We start from the raw sequence: 18,532 nt of genomic DNA on the forward strand, positions 1-18,532 counted from the left end.
AGTTTTCCTGTTACAGCAAGAGAAATTTAAAAGATTCCATTAGATTCAAGTAATCTTTACCACATCATAGTTTTGGAATAGAGCTCGTTAATTTAGATTTTATTCAGAATTATTACAATTATGCAGCATTCAGATAAACAGATCCAGGATTTGTTTCTCAATCTTTAACAGGGCAAGATGGAGATTGTCATAAATTTCTCAAGAGATTGAAGTGGCCGATCTGGTTAATTACTGTAACCATGACACCAAACATCCTCTAGCATTAAAGAGGACCATATTTTGAATCCAATTCACCATCTTATCAGGTTTGTTTTTGCCTAAACGTTACCAAACCATGACCTTTAACCGTGACGACCAAGGCCCGGCAGCCCTGCTATTGTTGGATTACAATCCTAGAAGATGCTCCTGTGGGTCGTATCGGAGAGAAGCTGCAGAGGATGTTCGTGGTCATCATGTTTTGGAACTTCCTGCCGCAGATGAAGGCAGGTCCGGTTTCTGTGAATCGATGTAACTCCAGTAAGTGGCTGTGATTCGCTGTGATTTGATCCGAGCTGACACATAAACGTCCAGCTCACAAGTAGAAATGCATTCCGGGGACAGATCTGCGTTCGGAATCAGTGCCAAAAGATTCAGTGCATTCGTAAATGGGTTTTTAAACTCTGGCGTCCGTACAAATCCTTTTAACTTTAGACATCCAAGATCTTTGTGGCGGAGTTTTTCTCATGAAAAACAGCGTCGGCCTCCAGGAGACGTAAACCATAAAGCATCGTTTTAGTGTGTGAGCAGCTGTAGTTAACATTCTCTCTCTGGCCCTCATATATTGCACAGGTATGTCAGCACTGATATAAAGATATATTGCGGCATCTGGAATTCGCAGTTGTAATATGGTAAGTGAGGAACAGTACATGTACACACACACACACACTGAGCCGGGGGGGTTAAGAGGTTTGTATGGTCCGTTTAAACCATTATCAAGTCCAACAATCTGTCTGCAGTTGGATTTCAACCCCGTTCACTGGTTTCCTCCCCCCTCTTTTCTCTGCTCGCTCCATCTATCCACCCCCAGCGAGCGCCGGCCGCTTTCATTACAACCAGATTGTTCAAATAAATCAAGCCTCTCCCCCTCTCCCCGGCTTTCTCTTTTTTCTCTGTGCGTCTCTTTCTCTTCTCTCAGCGCCCCTCAGCCGTCCGTGTGGAGCAGGCTCTCCGAACGAGAAGCACATTTTGGGGCTAATGAGGGCGATGGGCTGTGAAGTTGGGGTTTGTTTTAATTTGGAGGCTCCGTTTCTGGGTTATATACATACTGGGTTTGAAATTTTAAAATGAAAGCAAATTTTGATCACGTCAGGGACCGGCCACACCTTTACGCTGTAACTTCAGGTCCTTTATGGGGTTGCCAGGTTTGTTGTAAGGTTATTGTAACAGGAGAAAATACCTGAAACACCTTTTTTAGTCCAGATTAATGTTGCCTTGCAGAAATTGGGAAAATAGTTGACTTGATTTGCACCAATAAGGTTTTGTTGAAGATAAAGAATTTCTGCATGTGTTGATGATTACAAAACTGCTTTTAAAGTTGGAGTAAATGTGTGTGAAATAACAAAAACATATTCAACTTGTAGAGCGCGTACAAACAACGATAAAAGGCCCATCGGTCACCTTAAGCTTCATCAAGCTGCACCGAATTGCAAACACTCATAGATATTATCAACAACCATGAATTACTCCCTCGGAAAATGATGAAAATTGCCCAATGACAAAAAAAAGCACAATAAGTCTCCTTTAAGGCCTAAACTATCTCATGTCAACAAGTAAACACTGTGATCTATCGTGTCTGTGCAAGATCTGCAGTAAGTCGGAGACGGAATATAGTTACACACATCGTTCAGTGTGCATGTTGTGTTCTTACTGAGACCTACAACACGACACTGCAGCACATTCTGCTCCTGAACTGAACTGTGTGTTATGTTTCTATCAAACTGTCCTGAACACTTGTTTGTCACTCGATAGCTTTTCCGGAGAGTATTTTTCCAGCTTCTCGACGAATTCCTTTCACCAACACTCGGATCCCAGAAGTGGGCAAAACAAAAAATGTTCCAGGCTCCGTCTGAGTTTCCTGTTCTGTCGCTTCTGTGCTATTCTGACATTTTACAAGCTTTATATCAGTGTTTATGTACGCTGCCCACTGTGCTGCACTATCCTAAAAAAGGAAATCACTTGCAGCCTCGGTTACAGTTTGCCATCCAACACCACATCCTTTCAAACTGGCTCTTGTTTTAGCAAACGCATAAAACAACCAAACAAAACTGTTTATCCCACAGTCATTTTCTGTGGAATTCAGGATGATAATCTGAGAAACCTGCCGTCTGAGCCTCATGTGGCTGCATCAGTCGTCCAAACCCTTAGAAACAGTATAATTTGTGTGAGTTGTGTGTAATTTGAGAGACTTCTCACTGTCGTCTGGGATTTGCACTTGTCGTAACTTCTATATGCATCTGCTTCTGTCTTTTTGCAGCTTGTTTATTAGTTTATGACTACATATCACATCTCGGTTGCTTTTTTATTTCGGTGAATACGCTCACATGGGAAACATCGGATGCAGTTCCTGAATGTGAAGGTTTCCTGAAGTGTCGACTGTTAAAGAAGATCCTCAAAAGTGAAGCCAAAGTGCCTTGATCGCCCCCTAGTGGCTGGCTGCAGTATAGGTCATAGGTTACACCTCCTCCATGTGAGCAGATGGGACACGAGACAAACTTCACCAGAAACAACAACAGCAATGATGTTCTTCATCAAGTATTTGATGGATCGTTACTTTATCACTACTTACCGGCCCGGAATGTCTGTTGAGTTCTCTTTTCTAGACAGAGAGGAAAAATATCCATTCGAGAAAATATGTGCTGTCATGTAGACTAGGCCTGAATCAACACGGCTGGAGCGAGTGTATCAATGGGACCTTGATGCCGTCTGTCTGTGCCAGAACAAATAAGAAACAGTGTCACTCCTGCTGCTCATATAGAGATTGTGAGTCTTCCTCCCCTCTCGCCCTTGCAGCTGTGTAACAATCCGGCACGAGACACAGCCCTCGACAAAGCACAATGTTGTGTTTATTAGTATAATAGCTGCAGACTGTGCTTGTGTCACTTCCAAGACCCTGGTAGTTTGATCACAGCTCTGTGTTAAGACCTGGACTGAGCGACACCTGTGTTCCTCCAGGGTCGCTCCGTCGTTTCCACACGTTTGTGTTAAATTTGCAAAAGATCCACAACACACTCAAACTGCACTGCAGCTTCAGTGTGCTTTTTTTTTTATCAGAGCAGACATACCTAAGCAGTGAAGTCACCTTCGCTTCCACTCGGGTTGGCCTTGAATTTCTGATCAGTGACACAACACTGGAGCAGGAGTGTTTATATCTGGATCGAAAAATCCAAACATTCACTCTATGGAAAAGATAAACCAGATGTAAACCAGATAAACCAGATGTTCAGTGGATGATTTACCCTCACAAGCTGCATCTTGTATTCCTCACTGTATAAGTGTGGACTTTGGGTCTTTGTGTGTGTTTTTTCATTTCAGCGAACTGTGGAGGAGGGTGTAAGAAAAAATTTGAAAAAAGTTGAGTCAGCATGAAAACAGCCACTGGCAAAATCAGCTCAGTCGTCTCATCTGGAAACTGTGAGTTATTCAGTTTGTTTTTTTCCATCAGCATCTGTTCTTGGTTATTTGCGGAGAATACGGCAAATGACCTCCATCCACACACCAACGTAACCTTATAAAGTAATCAGGTTGTGGTTGTGGTCAGTGTGTGTTTCTGTGTGTGTGTGTGTGTGTGTGTGTGAGAAATCTTCTGTTGGGAATGAAATTTTTTTCTCACTCTTTTATTTAACACCCTTGTACATTCTACAAATAGTTATTATCTCCATCCATTAATATCCTCTGCAGCTATTCCTTCATATTTGTCCTACTTGACAAAGCTCTTGAATTTAATGTATTAAAAAGTCTTGAACTTAGCTTGTAAACGGCAGAAGCCCAGATTCCTCAAATCCACAAAAAGGAGGAAAACTGTGAAAACCCTCGCTACTGAGCTCGTTAACATGTTCGTTACTGCTCCATTAAAACGTATAAAAGTGACTTAAATCTTCATTTTTCATGAAATAAAAACACAAAAACCACAGGCGTATTGTCATTAAGGCATTTTAATACTGCTCTTTTTTTCTCAGCATCTGACAAACATGTAAAGACGAATCTGACAAACACGAAACGATAAGACAGAAACAGGGAAGATACCGTAACAAGCATGTTGAAAGTATTTCAAACATTTCCTGCCTCCACTCACTGTCCAAAGCCAAACAGAGAGTCTTGCACTTGATATATTGGGGGAAAGCAGATATTGTATATGAGCGTCTGTGTCTGTGTCTGCTGGGATGTTGACAGAGTGAAGAACGAAGAGGAGCTGGCGGATGGGGAGTTGATTTTGGACAGTGTAGTGCATGAGCTCCATTATAAAGACGACAAGTTACCAAAACACACACGTTACACACATGAGTCACACACACAAACACACACGCACCTGAACAATCCAACTGAAAACACACAGTCATCTTAGCTTTTGGCTGTTTAGACGACCGAGAACAAAGAAAGCTCTTTTATTTTAAAAACTGGCTAAATTGGTTACATTACATTTCATGTTTCTTCATTTTTAGTTTGTAATGTAATAAAATGCAATGTCTTGTGAGGCAAAATAAAGGCCCTTTTGTTCCTGAAATACACATCAGTATGTAACATGACTCTACGAGATCTCGGTTACGCTCAGAGTGCTGCTAAGGCCCGTCGCTGGTAACCTGCCTGGGATTCAGTAATCTAATCTAAGGAGAACGGAGAAATAAAAAGCACTAAATGTTTGTGACTTTCCGAGACTTGGACGATGATGAATTCCTCCGAATGGTGCATTTCACAGTCTGGTTAAGCAGTAAACAAGAAAAACAGTCTCCAAACACACACCAATGATCGTTGTTAGGCAAAAACACATGATGGTTTAAGTGTAGTGTCGAGAAGCAGCAGGAGGGAAAGCGTGTCAACACTGTGAAAGGGCGGCACGGTGGAACAGTGGTTAACACTGTCGACTCACTCCAACTCTGTGGCGTTTGCATGTTCTCACACCTGCGTGCAATCAATCTCCGGCAGTCCAGATTCCTCCCACGGTCCAAAGACAAGCAGGTTGGGTTAACTGGTAACGCTAACTTGCCTGTAGCTGTCTCTTATTTCACATGAGGGTTAATGATTGTTTGTCTTTATTTGTCAGTTTGGTGACGACATGTGCAGGATGTGCCCCACTCCCCAAAGATCCTCAGAAGGATGAGCGGAATAGATAATGGATGGATGGATGGATGCAACTGTTTAGACTCTATCTCAGAAAGGATGCAGTCGGCAACACAGAGAGCAAACAACCAGTGTCTAAAAGTTACTGACACTTACAGCAAATTGCCTTGAATCTCTTTGAACTTGCTTTGTTTGCTCGGCACATGTGTGCAGCTTTATGGGTTTGGGCTCTGTGGCAAAAGGCCTTTGAACACAGTGTTGGAAGTCTGAGGCTGAACCGTGTCTTTATGAAGCGTTGGCAGAGAGAATAAAGTGTCTGACACTTGACGGTGAGATTTTGTTATAATGTGTGTCGGCGAAAAAAGCTCTGTTGCCCAGTTGTAGTTCAATTATTTCAATTCAAACTTCCTAGAGTCGACTGCTGCCGGTTATTTTTTTTGCCGTTCTCGTTAATCTCTATAAACAGATTCTGTATATTCTGCTTTGACCAATCACGTTTGAGCAGCTCTGATTGCCGACCGTCCGAGATTAGTCAACATATCGTCCAGACCTTGAACACGTAAAGAAAGTATCACTGTTTGTGTTTTGTGTGGCGAAAGATTCAATGATAAAAGCAAATAGTCGGACTGTGAGCTGTGTACAGCGAAGGGATTTTCGGCTCGGATATCAGCTGTTTACACCGGAAGCCACAAACTATTGTCCATTTCCCGCGGAGGCTAATTCGTCGTCGTATGAAAGCCGGTGAGCTCAGAGATTGAGAAGGTCTCATAAATTTAAATTAGTAATTTACTTCTACACTCACTAGAAGAAGAAGAAAAAAAATGCAAAAAAAGGAAATTATCAAACACATAATGACATTAGCATTTTTGCACGGTGGGTAAAATCCGTAAAAAAGTTTCAACTGACAATGACAATACTGAAAGAACAATAACAGAAAATACACAAACAATAGAAAAGAAAACACATCGTACAGAATATCATGATATCAGCTACACACAACAGTCTTCTCGTCACGGCACAAAACAATATCGACAAAGTCAATTCACGATGGCTTTTCATTCAGTCCATTTATCTTTCACAGCAAAGTTAACTCCTGCGGAGCCAGAAGCGTTTGAGATGTATAGAAAGAAAAATCATTGTCTGTTGATACTGAAAAAAATCCAAATCCGCACGTGAAGAAACTTTCAGATTAGATCATGTCAACAACATAATGTGGAGTTTAGGCAGCTTTATATTTTTTCTTATTGCATTTCCTCGTGTGACCATCAGTCTTTTGGCGGTTTGTCACTGGGACACCAGAAAGGGAAGGGAATATGTCTTTTCAGTGCAAGTTCTTTTTATAGTTCCCGTGGAGCAGGTGGAGTTGTTCAAAACCCCCTTTTCGCTCCAGGGCCTATGGTCCAGGCAAGTCCCTGTTTTCATTTAAACCACCATCATATCCTCGGCTCCCGTGGCCTGACGCACCTTCCTCCTGTTTCTCCCAAATCCAGCAACAGGATGACAGCTCATTCACATAGTTTCTTTTATATAAAAAAAATAAGCTGTTGAATACAGTTGTGTCAATGCAAAAAGGCACTTCCATTTTCACTCCTCTACTAAGACCGGTCTAGTCGATTGCACTTAGTTAAATCACTCGCTTGGGTCTCACCACCATCAAACTCAGCTAGATGACTTTGAAACACATCCTGTATATTGTCCCACAGTGGCTCAGCACATTTCCAATATGCTTTCTATCTGCAACATTCAGTATCATTTAGTGTCTTGAAAATAGATAATCTATCATTTAGACAAGTCCAAATAAGTAAGTGCCGCTTTTCAAATTGAGGATATTTGAAATTAGAATGAAACTAGACTTTAACCACTAAACGAGCCGAAGCAGGATGTCAAAAGTCCTGATGGGTAAGCCCACCCACTCCTAAATGTTTCCAAGTGTTTGTATTTTATTGCATCTTAGAAATAGGAAGGCTTTTGTGATGCTAGATTGTTGTTTGATGGGCAATGTCCTTGCATCAATGGTACCTCATAGTCCAAGCACCCATTTTGTTGCGAGGATGAAGGAGGCTGAGGAGTGTGACAGCGCTCAATCTCAGGCTGCTTCTGGTGTAATGTACCATTTCCCCCATTCTCCAGGCAGGCCTTGATCCCCTCCAGTTCCATGGGGTCGGGATCAGCTGGGCCCAGCTCCAGCTCCATTCCTGCCTTGGACTTCCTCCTCTTCCGCAGGCAGATGATCGTCCCAGCCACCACAGCCAACCCCAGTACCAAAGCCAAGGCAGCCAGGGCAGGGATCAGAGTATATGTTACCTGGCTCTGTGTCTCCACCCTGGGCTCTAAGGATGTCAGTGGAACCCCTTCGGTCCGAGCTTCTGTACACGACCCTGTTTCTACGGAGCTGTTTGACCTATAGAGGACTTTCTCGCCCATGGGACTAGCGCATACTGAATAGGTGCAGTTGGGTCTCAACCCACGCAAAGTGTACTCGGGATAGGATGCCGGTACACTCAGGATAATGGGGCGGTGGTCAGGTCCTGAGAGGTTACGGTAGGTCAACCTTATCCCACGAATGTGAGGACGTGTCTCAATGAAGCGATGCAGGTCAAGAAGGATGGATGTGGAGGTCACCTGGCGTGAGCTGATGGCATCGAGTTCAGCGGGCGTCACAGCGGCGACTACCGAAACCTCTGTTGCTGCAGGTTGTGGTGGCTCAGGAACTTCATCCACATTTTCACAATAGAGGCCAGAGGTTCCTGAGGGACACAGACAGCTGAGTTGACCCAATGGATCAAAATTACAGGTGCCCCCATTGAGGCAGATGTTTGGTGGGCAGATGTGCGGCTCATTTTCTCCACTGGTGGAACTAGGGGAGACTGGAAGTTCTGGTGGAAGGGGATAGCTGATTGTTTTTGAGGACACTGTTTCCTCACTGGGAGGTGGAGGAGGAGGAATAGCATTGGTATGGGTGGCTTCAGGTGGTGTGGTGAGCATCTGAGGAACAGAGGTGCTTCCAACGGGTGAGCCAATCAGCACTGTTGTCGTAGGTGGACATCCAAAATCTTTGTGCTCAAGTGCTGAAAGCATCTTTCCAGCATTAACTAGAGGGAAGTGGCACCTAGTTTCCTCAGGCCTCCCAAGACTCACACCCTTCTCAGTTAGCCACAGAGGGAACCAGGCTAATGGACACAAGCAGTTGAATGGGTTCTCAGCTGCTGTAAGGCGCATCAACCTTGGGAATATCTGGAAGAAACTCTGTGGAAAACCCTGGAGATTAAGTCCACTTAGATCAAGCTCTTGAAGTCCTGTCAGTTTCTGGAAGTCCTCCATCCTGAGCTCGCCAAATGGGTTGGCTGCCAGGTTGAGCTTGGTCAGCCCCTTGAGGGAGTCTTGCTTTATGGCCTGTGGCACTTCAGTTAACTTGTTTGCGGAGATATCAAGCTCGTGGAGGTTCCCAAGGGAAGTTATAAGATCCTCATCCACAGAGGTAAGCCCCAGAGAGGCCAGTTTAAGGGCTTCCAGGTGAGGAGTCTGGAGGTCTGAGGGTCCCAGACTTGGGATGTTGTTGCTGCTGAGATCTAGAAGCAAAAGTCTGGGGAAGTGCAGGGTTGGAAGAGATGTGAGCTGGTTCCCTTGGAGCTTGAGTTCCAGGAGCATATCTAAACCCTCAAAAGCTTCCAAATGGATACTCTGGATGATGTTTGAATGGAGATACAGCCTCTCAAGCTGGACCAAGCCAGAAAAACTGCCTTTGGAAATGTGGGTGATGTCGTTCGAGGACAGGTCCAGGTTCTTCAGCTTCGACAGCATCTCAAACACGCCATCTGGAATCTCCACCAGCTCATTCTGACTCAGGTCGAGCATCTCCAGCTCCACCAAGCCTCTGAAGTCATCTTGTGACAAGGTGTTGATGCCGTTCTGGAAGATGTAGAGTTCTCGGCTGTGGGTGGGGACCCGGGGCACAGTGCTGGACCGTCGTTGAATGCAGAATATGGAGTCCTGGAGTGCGCAGGAACAGTCTACTGGGCAGTCGGAGGATAACACCTGCCCAGATGAGAGGAGCAAGAGCAGGAAGTAGGGTAACATCGTGATGTCCGGCCTGGAACTCTGAAAGACACAAGAAAGAAACCGGTTGGTGTTAGTGACACATACTAAGTACAGTATGAAGTAAAAGACACTGTTGCTGATGAATGTATGAAAGTTAAGAAGTATCCTTCTCAATGTAATTCCTAAAGTCTCATAAACAAGCCGAATCAACAAACCCTAGCTTCCACACTCACACGGGCAGACAGTACATACAAACACTAACTGCTCCATCAAAGTGGATTTGATGTTTCATATCCTTAATGAGCAGATACCCCCGGGATCAGGACCCGCAGACCAAGACCGTGAGTTAACACAGCCCACCCAGGGTGACCCTTCCTGGGGTAAGTGAGAAACACATCCAGCCAGTTCCCTGTGTTTATGACACAGTCCTTAGTGCGTGAAACCCAGTCTGCCGCAGAGCAGTCGGACACCCGCAGCCACACGGCTACAACATACAAACATACTCCGAGCAAATATGCTGTGTGTGAGAAGGAACACACAGAGACACACACACACACCCCCGAACATTCAGTCATATGTTTTGACATATTTGCCTTATCGTGTTACCAAAGAAATAGGCGCCACACACAGACTTGTGGGGGGCAGGAGGCGCCGTTTTGAAATTAATGAATGTTTATACACATTTCAAGTTTACACTGATCTATTCTGTAACACAAGGTTTAGGTTTTAAATGACCAAACAGGAACAACTAACCCAGCGCAGTTTTCTTTGTGTGTCCAAACCCGACTTGAGCCTGATGTAGTAAATGTTAACTTGTCCCTTCGCCCATCACAGACGTGTGCAGAGTAAGATATCTGTTCAGCCAACGTAACCAACTGGAACCCGACAGCCCTCGGTTAGGTAACCGCACTCTAACATGGAGGTTGTTACATCTGTGGTATTTTCACGTCTAATAAATTCCTTCTTCTTCTTCCTGTTTTCATCACTCCCTCTTTCCCCTGCCCCTGACCTGGTTTGCATTAGTAAACTCTTGCACTCGTGCCCTTTCCAGGACTCCTGACGTGAAAGTGAAGGAGAAACCCAGGATGTGCTTATGAAGTCAGGAGCGCACCTCTGGCCCCCCCCACCTCCATTCATGCAGTGCGTGAGGTCAGGGTTTGTCAGGAATTTGCAATATTCCCTCAAATTCTGTCACAACTGAGATCAAACTGCAAAGAGAACAAAGAAGAATGAAAGTGAGGGAAGAGAGAGGAAGGTCAAAGTGACTATTTACAGAAATCAATGATATTTAAATGGTAAAATGTTGTGTTTAGAATCACAACTGTGTTTTTCAATGGCAGCTAATATAAACCAGAAGCTGCCAAATCAGACAGTCTCGTTTCAGGCCTTCACTTCAGAAAAAGATCAAACCTCCAACCTGCGACTAAACAATGTGGCCGGACGCTGTAATTGGCTCGTCTGTGAACACAAGTTCTCCACATGTGTCTTGTGCTTTTCTGTTTGGTATAAAAGTCACTGCAGCATGCGGCAAAAGGGTAAAAAACCGAGTGTGTAGAATAAACTTCTCTGGATCTGCTGTGTCTTGCTGCAAACCACAGAGTGATGTCTGCTCTGTGACAAGTTGTATGAATCGGTTTCCAATTACAGTTTAGTTACAGTTGGAGTCTTGTTGGTATAATGTCTCGGGGCCAGAACATGGAAATGCAGAGAAAATACAAAAATCAAATTGTGCACGTCGAACACTGATCCTCCCAAACTCCTGAACTTCTTCCCTGAACTGAACGATATGTTCAGTTCAGGGAGTGGTTTTTAACATCGAGTATCCAACAAGAGTTACTGAGGAAGTGGTTGAATGCTAATGTTAGCTTCTGTTTATTGTAGCTAATGAGCAATTAGATAGATAGATAGATAGATAGATGGATACTTTATTAATCCAGAGGGAAATTTAGATCATCCAGTAGCTTATACACTTAAACACCTCACTGACATACATTCATAAATCACATACGGAGACCATATTTACAGATACAGGAATGGAATGCAATGATGTGATTGTGTCAGTGTCCAGTAGGGAAGTGTTCTTGTGCTACTGGAGTGGAAAGAACAATAAAAAAAATATATATAAATATAAATCAACAAAAATATATACATATATAAATATATAAATATATAAGAATATGTAGTGGTAAAGTCCGTGAATAGGGCTAGTATAGCCAGTAAAGGGATGGACAGTGGGTTGGTATATAATAATGAGATGAGATGAGAAGAGTAGAGAATAGAGTAGAGAATTAAATCTGTTGTTTAACCTTTGAAACTGAAATACGTATCGATTTTAACTTTCCATTATCCCTGAGTGTGACTTCCCCTGTGCACTGAGATGAGTGGAGACAGTTCACATAAAGAAATGTCTAAAGTTACCGAACCACTCTGTCACAGCAGCCGCAGAAAGAAAAGAGCTGCTATCATCAGCATTGTTCTCACTGAGACACAAACATCGACGCACACCTTCACACACACACACACACACACACACAGAGAAACTGTCCGACCTCATGCTGCACTGACGACCAGGTATTACTGCCCTGACAAGGCAAGTGACGGCTTTTGTTTCAGGTACGTGTCCTTACGTCTCGGCTTTAAAGATCTGTCTTTGTGTGCAGTCGCTCATAGAACAGCGAGCTCACGAGGAAATAACTGAACGAAATATGAATGAAGGAAAGAAAGAAGAACGCACTCATGCATAATGGAGGCTTTAAGTCTGTATATGAAAAAGTAAACAGGCTTGACCCCTAGGATATATATCTTCCTTCTGTGAATTGAGTCTGCCATTTAAAACCCTGAGTAAACAGTGTGTTTCTGGTCGTGTGTTAGAACTTGTAGATTAAACCATGTGTCCACCAGCCAAGTCCAGATACCTTGGATCACAGAGGATGAGAATTCAAACCTCCGTGACGGCGAGGATCCGCCCTGCTGAAGCCTCCGTGTGCAGGAAACTGAATCCCTTCACACTTGAGAGCTGCAGCTTTGTAGGTGAAGTTGACCTCTGACCTCCTCGTAGATAGGCGGCGAGACAAAAGAAAGTTTCTCAGAGACCTCCCACCCATCGTCACTGCAGCATTGTTTCATTTCACTTTCATGTTTCTCTACTTTTCAGATTCTGGCAACATTTTACAAGATGTACAGTTTGTTCCCAATTACCTTGATTTAAAGCTTTTTCAAAAGCTAAATTCTCTTACTTGAAGTAAGTTACTTTAAAATACTAAATGCATGTGTTAAATAATGGTTTGCTCGTGGTGTGTAGCAGTTCCTGATTTAATCCTGATTTGGTCAGTTTGAAAAATCATTTGCAGAACTTCTACAATCACAAAAAAACAACTAAATAACAACCTACAGGAAAGAAACAAGATATATAAGCTCCTTTAATTTCTAATCTAGTTTATCGCTGCTGATTTTCTCCACTTTGTAGGAGTCTGTGCATAATCTTAATCGTTTGGAAATTATCCCCCCATCACTTATCAGTTGTTGCACTGTTCAGTTCAACCATGTAAACGCTCTAAATCTCTTTGGTCAGGCATTAAATAAGGAATTGGCCGAGCAGAAGTATCGTAGACCGGAGTTTCCACAGTATTTATATTCCGGGCAGATCATTTGCAGAAAAGGCTGCTTCACATATAAATCCTCTTATTTTATGAAGTTGTCTCAGCTTTTCAAAGGAATGACTGGAGATCAGTAAGGAGGAAAGAGAAGCAGTAAAAAACAAAATGTTTCCAGTCTAATCTGAGCGTGTCTATTTTATTATCTTGGGCTGTTGGTCCTGCAGTTTGATAGAGACTCTGTGCCCATGTCACACGGCCAAGAATCTGCCAACTGCGATATTAACATCAACCTAGGAAGTCAAAACATGCACAGCAGTTTTACCCTGCCAGCGTTACACTGTAATCCCATAACCTGGATTTATGTTCCCTCCCCGACGTCAAAATTTCATAATCAGATGTGACGGCCAGTTTTCTGCTGTTAAGACTTTGCGGCACACAGTAAGTCCCGAGCGATTTGTACGAGTGGAGATAAGGACACGTGATGAAAGAGAAGCGTCGCCGTCAAAACGACATGAAACAGGTCAGCGTGAGACCTGCAGCACACACACACACACACACACACACACACACACACATTCCTGCACATGTTCACACCAGCAGACACACAAACACAGTCTGCAACACAGCTGGATTCTGTTACCCACAATACACTGCAGCCATCCCTCACTGTGAGGCAGAATGAACAGCCCACATAAACCTTTGTCCTCCCCCCACGATAAGAGAAAGGTAGAGCGACGGAGGAAAGAAGAAACAAGAGAGGGAGACCTATAGAAGATGAGGACAAGAACACAAGAGAAAGAGAGAGAGACATTTAAAAGCTGGCAGCTGACAACGGCCTCAATTTATCCGAATTCTGCTGTAAACAAAACTTTAACTTAGACTGAACAAGTGTTTGACAGAAGCCAGACCCGACAGCGCTGACGTTCTCTCGACCCGCTGCAGAGGGATCAAGTTCTCAGATATCCTCTCCATGCACAACAACCATGAGCTGCTAATCAAGTTCATTACAACTCACAACGGATTTTTCATAGTTTTGGCCGGTTGTTTAAATCATTTACACAAACACTGTCCTCGCTAAGGTATCAGCTGCTGGATTGTAGGAGTCACCTTACCCGAAAATGCATTGTGTTTATCGCCGGGGTCCGAATCTGCAGAGCCGCTTTCAAACATGCACTGAACTCTGAAGTTATTATTCTGAAATCGTATGAAAACGTGAATGTCAAGAAACTGGAAGAATATAAATATCTCAGAGGTGTCACACACGTAGAAGACGTCCTCTTTGGAAACGTTCGAGATTCTAAAGCTATTGCACAAACATTTGATCTCCGCAGATGATCTTGCTGACTTCTATGCTGCTTTCCCCTCTCACTTTATAATATTGTATTTTAAAATTAAATGTAGATAGCCTGTTATATATTTGAAGACCAATGTCGTCTGTATGAATATGAGAATGAGAGAACAAGGAAATGTTTTGGACAATCTGAAGTGGTACATAGCTGTTAATATTGAGGTGATACAATATATAGTAATTGTTGATTTTCAATCATGAATACTGACGTCTGTAAATACACACTTAAATATATTTCCCATATTATAGCACTTATTCTTGCCAGAAGTGCCTTTTGATGCTTTATGTACTAATTTCTAGATTTCTAGAGGAGGAACTTGAGCAGTTTGACCAGGATTCATACGTCATGTCCTGGTCGTACTGCTGAAGCTCCTCCTCTGCTCTCCAACGTAGTCCGGTGCTTTCCGATCAACATCAAACATGTCCAATTATTGGCGGATTTAAAGCAGCACAACGTGTAATGTTCCTTTTTGTTGTTTCTTTGTGTTGTTTGTCCCTCTTTGTTTCTGTAGAAGATGAGCACTGAGTTTCTTACCAGGACGAAATCTTGGTTTTCTTTCTTTCTTTACACCCAAACGGAAGAAAGAAGCATGAAGGACATTAAATAAATCACAGAGGGAAACTGGAAATACTGTAAACGCAGTAACCACATGGCGGCTAAAGGAGCAGCAGAGTGGGCTGTTGTAAAGTTACAACTTTGACTTATATCCCCTCTACAATTGTACAAATCATGGTCTGTAAAAGTGCATAGAATAGAGGGTGGGGGGGGGGGACAGGAGGACAGGAAATTCAGGAGTGAAGGTACAAAGAGGCAGAGCACGGATCATGAATTTGCTCGGTCTACGGGGACATTGCGTCACTTTCGTGGAGAAGAAAAAGGGGGTCCATGAGTTAGTGGTACGAACTTTACCTTCACTCCCACACCCCCGAACACTCCCCACAGTGGAATATCCTGTTACCTCACGTCTGAGAAGGCTCAGCAGTAAAAAACTGTTTAACGACTTCAATCTGTCTAAAAGCGTTTAGCTGCAGAAGCTCTTGTGTAAGCAGATGGAGTCTCCACGCTGCTGGTGCTGAGCGGGAGTCGCTCTGGAGAGAGAGCACATGCTCAAGCAACTGTGTGAGGAAATAATACAAAAATATATATTAAGTCTCAGAGGCAAATTTTACACACTCTTCTCTCGCTGGGTTTGAAAAAGTCTTGACCTTTCAGCTCTGTGCACTCCAGCGAATCTCTCCATATCATAGACCGTATATAAAATGAAGGTTGACTCCGGATCCGTAAAGTGAAGCCAATGCAGAGGGGTCCGACACCTGTCTTCTGTCATATGACCAGCAGAGGGCGACTCCACTGGTTTTAAAGGAAGTCAGTCTGTGAGAAAAATGACTTCTCACTTGATTTATAACGTCAGTAAAAATGTCTCAATCTCTACTTTCAAGCATGATTCTCATTTAGTAAATTATGGTTAATTTAGCGTAGATTCTGTGTGATTGACAGTTAGCAACGTCCAATGGGAGCAGGTCACAGGTGCTACCGTCCTCCAGCTCTCAGTTAGGCTCCACCCCCTGCTCCTCCAACTTTGGTTACTTCTGGTTTCACAAATCAAGTTGCCGCTGGTCAGAATGACGACAGCTCACGCACCCAGGACGGCCTCCAGCCTCTATCATCATTAACAACTAACAACACACAATACGACACAAACAATGAAGAACAAGTCCATTAGAGGAAAGTGGAATAGGAAACGCTGACACTGTCATTACTTGCATTTCTAAACATAGCTCTGCAGTAACAGGACAAGGTGCGGCTGTGTTGTTTCAGGTGCGACCGAAATAAACAGTGGTACAATCCAGGGAGTCGGGTTAAAGTGATACAACCACAAGACTGAACGCTTAGCAGACGCCAAAACACACAGGTGTCCATTTGTGCGTGCAAATGGGAAAAAGAACTTGGAAGTGAAATCTCTAAATGTGTGCATAGAAATCTGATTGTGTAGATAATGTGTTCGTAGATAATTTAAGGATGAAAAGGACAAATCCTCTCATATGTGCAGATCTGCACAAATCATATAAAACAGCCGTAACTGCTGACTCGTCTTTCAGCCACTTAACAGCCGCACCTTGTTAAAGCCCTATGAGACAAATTATGATTTGTGAATATGGGCTGTTCTAATAAAAATGTGAGTGATTGATTGATTGTCTATTATCTGTGAATCCATTTGAAGATTTATCGCGACACAGATCTAGGCACGTATTTGCAGATGAGTCTCAATATTACGCTGAACATTCCGAACATTGTCGTCATGGTTTTCACGGCTGCGGTAAACATTTCCTTGGCATCAACATCGTGGCTTCTCCAGGAGAATAAAACATTGTTTAACAGTCTTATAGTGTTGAGTAAAATACTGTGGCTGATAATTAAAAACCTTTATTCAGAAAATGAATCTTGGGCTTGTCGTGTTTTCTCCTCCTCACACAACAGGGAACCAACTCGTACATGCAGCGAGGCCGACGCAGCCAAAACACACATGAAGGTGTCACACTCCACACAATAGACTCGGTGAAAGAAAAAAACAAACACACACACACACCTACAGTGTAAAAGCTCAATTACATACACAACCTCCCACTCTGGTCCTGTTTTCTCACGTCACTGAACTCTGAGAGGAAGTTCAACCTCTTTTGGATTTCACCTTATTCGTACTGTTGTCACTCATTTTGACAAGATGGGTAACACACACACACACACACACACACACACACACACACACACACACACACACACACACACACACACACACACAGACACACACATGCAGACGGAGCATGACCAGGCACCTCTCCTCTTGTCATTTGTAGCTGAACTTCGGTTTAACCTCTCTCCTGGAGTTTTCATTGGCTGCTGGATCCTAATAGGATGTGAGTCACGTCTGTGATTTATATAATGTGGTTGTTTCTTCTTCTTCTTCTTCTTCTTCTCCACCAGTCGTCCCCCCCCCCCCCCCCTCTGACCTTTGAATCCACTTTGACCCCCGTCAGACCGAGACGTCCGTCCTGAGAGATCCGATCACATGTGGTCAGCGCTTAATTTAGATCGGAATGCACCAAAATACGTCCTGAGATCGGACCACAGTGGGAGCTGTACGTCTCTCTCTCTCTCTCTCTCTCTCTCTCTCTCGTTCGTCCCGACACGGACACACAACGTCACCACACACACACACACACACACACACAAACATCTGCACTAACACCAATGACGGTCGTGATTATTTGCATATAGAGCCGGGAAGTTAGATCAAGTGGTAAACAGACGTATCTGACACTGTCCACATGAGATCAGATCTGTCAGCACTGGATAAACCTCTGGTTCTCCCTCCCTCCCTCCCTCCCTCCCTCCATCCATCCCTCCCTCCCTCCCTCCCTCCCTCCCTCCCTCCCTCCCTCCCTCTCTGTCCCTCCCTTGGTTGCATTATCAGGAATAGCTGGTATCTTAGATATCCATGAAGAGACAATCTCTTAGTCCGAGTTAGGAATAGTCTTTATTTGTCCTTGTTAATGCAGCAAAAGAAGAGAGAGCACCTTGTCAACTTGGAAGAGCTGCAAGGAATTTAATAACCACCGCTTAACCTGGCTCCGCCCAGTAATTAGAAAAGCTGTGAGGAGATTGTCATGTAAACTGGAGCAGGCAATCTATCAGCATGCACAAGGTTACACAAACTCACAGATATCAGTCATGATCCATGAATTATTCCTTTGGAAAGAGATTTAAAGAAAGAGACGCTGGATCCACCCGCCCACACCCCTCCCTTCCACCAAGCTTCAAGAAAACCATTCAGATTCTGTCTGTAGAATCCTGCAGACAGACAAACAGCAATGAAGACGTAACCTCCTTGGCAAAGGTGCATGTTATTATAGAACCACCGGATCCACTGAAGTCTAATCATCAATCATCTGTCGGCGACCTCGCCCGCCTCGCTCCACGGGACCGTCCCGGTGACGCCCGGGTGTCGCTGCTGTCTCACTCAGGTATGGCAGAGACGCCAGCTATGCTCCTGCAGCTATGATGAAAATGTAAAGTGGCGTCTAGGTGTGCTACTGCCACCGCTGCCACCGCAGAGACTGAGATATTCCCACCGTGATTTGGGAATAGTCTCAAAAGCAAACGCTATTGTTGCACACGCAAACACACACTTACACTTGAACAGTTATTCTTCAGACCAGAACAATTGTACAGTATAGC

The 18,532-nt window shown here is 43.8% G+C and overlaps 1 protein-coding gene across 2 annotated transcripts in view; it reads right to left on the reverse strand.

The window, feature by feature from the left end:
- Positions 1–4,172: 4,172 nt before the first annotated feature.
- LOC133026083 (vasorin-like) overlaps positions 4,173–18,532 on the reverse strand; it is a 33,576-nt gene continuing 19,216 nt past the window's right edge. For both annotated transcript variants that reach the window (XM_061092921.1, XM_061092931.1), the window contains one exon: positions 4,173–9,411. In XM_061092921.1, the coding sequence (XP_060948904.1) occupies positions 7,264–9,390 (2,127 nt within the window). In that variant the 5' untranslated portion in view covers positions 9,391–9,411 and the 3' untranslated portion in view covers positions 4,173–7,263. The remainder of the gene's footprint in view (positions 9,412–18,532) is intronic.

Source organism: Limanda limanda, chromosome 2, assembly GCF_963576545.1.
Source record: "Limanda limanda chromosome 2, fLimLim1.1, whole genome shotgun sequence".
Lineage (NCBI taxonomy): Eukaryota > Metazoa > Chordata > Actinopteri > Pleuronectiformes > Pleuronectidae > Limanda > Limanda limanda.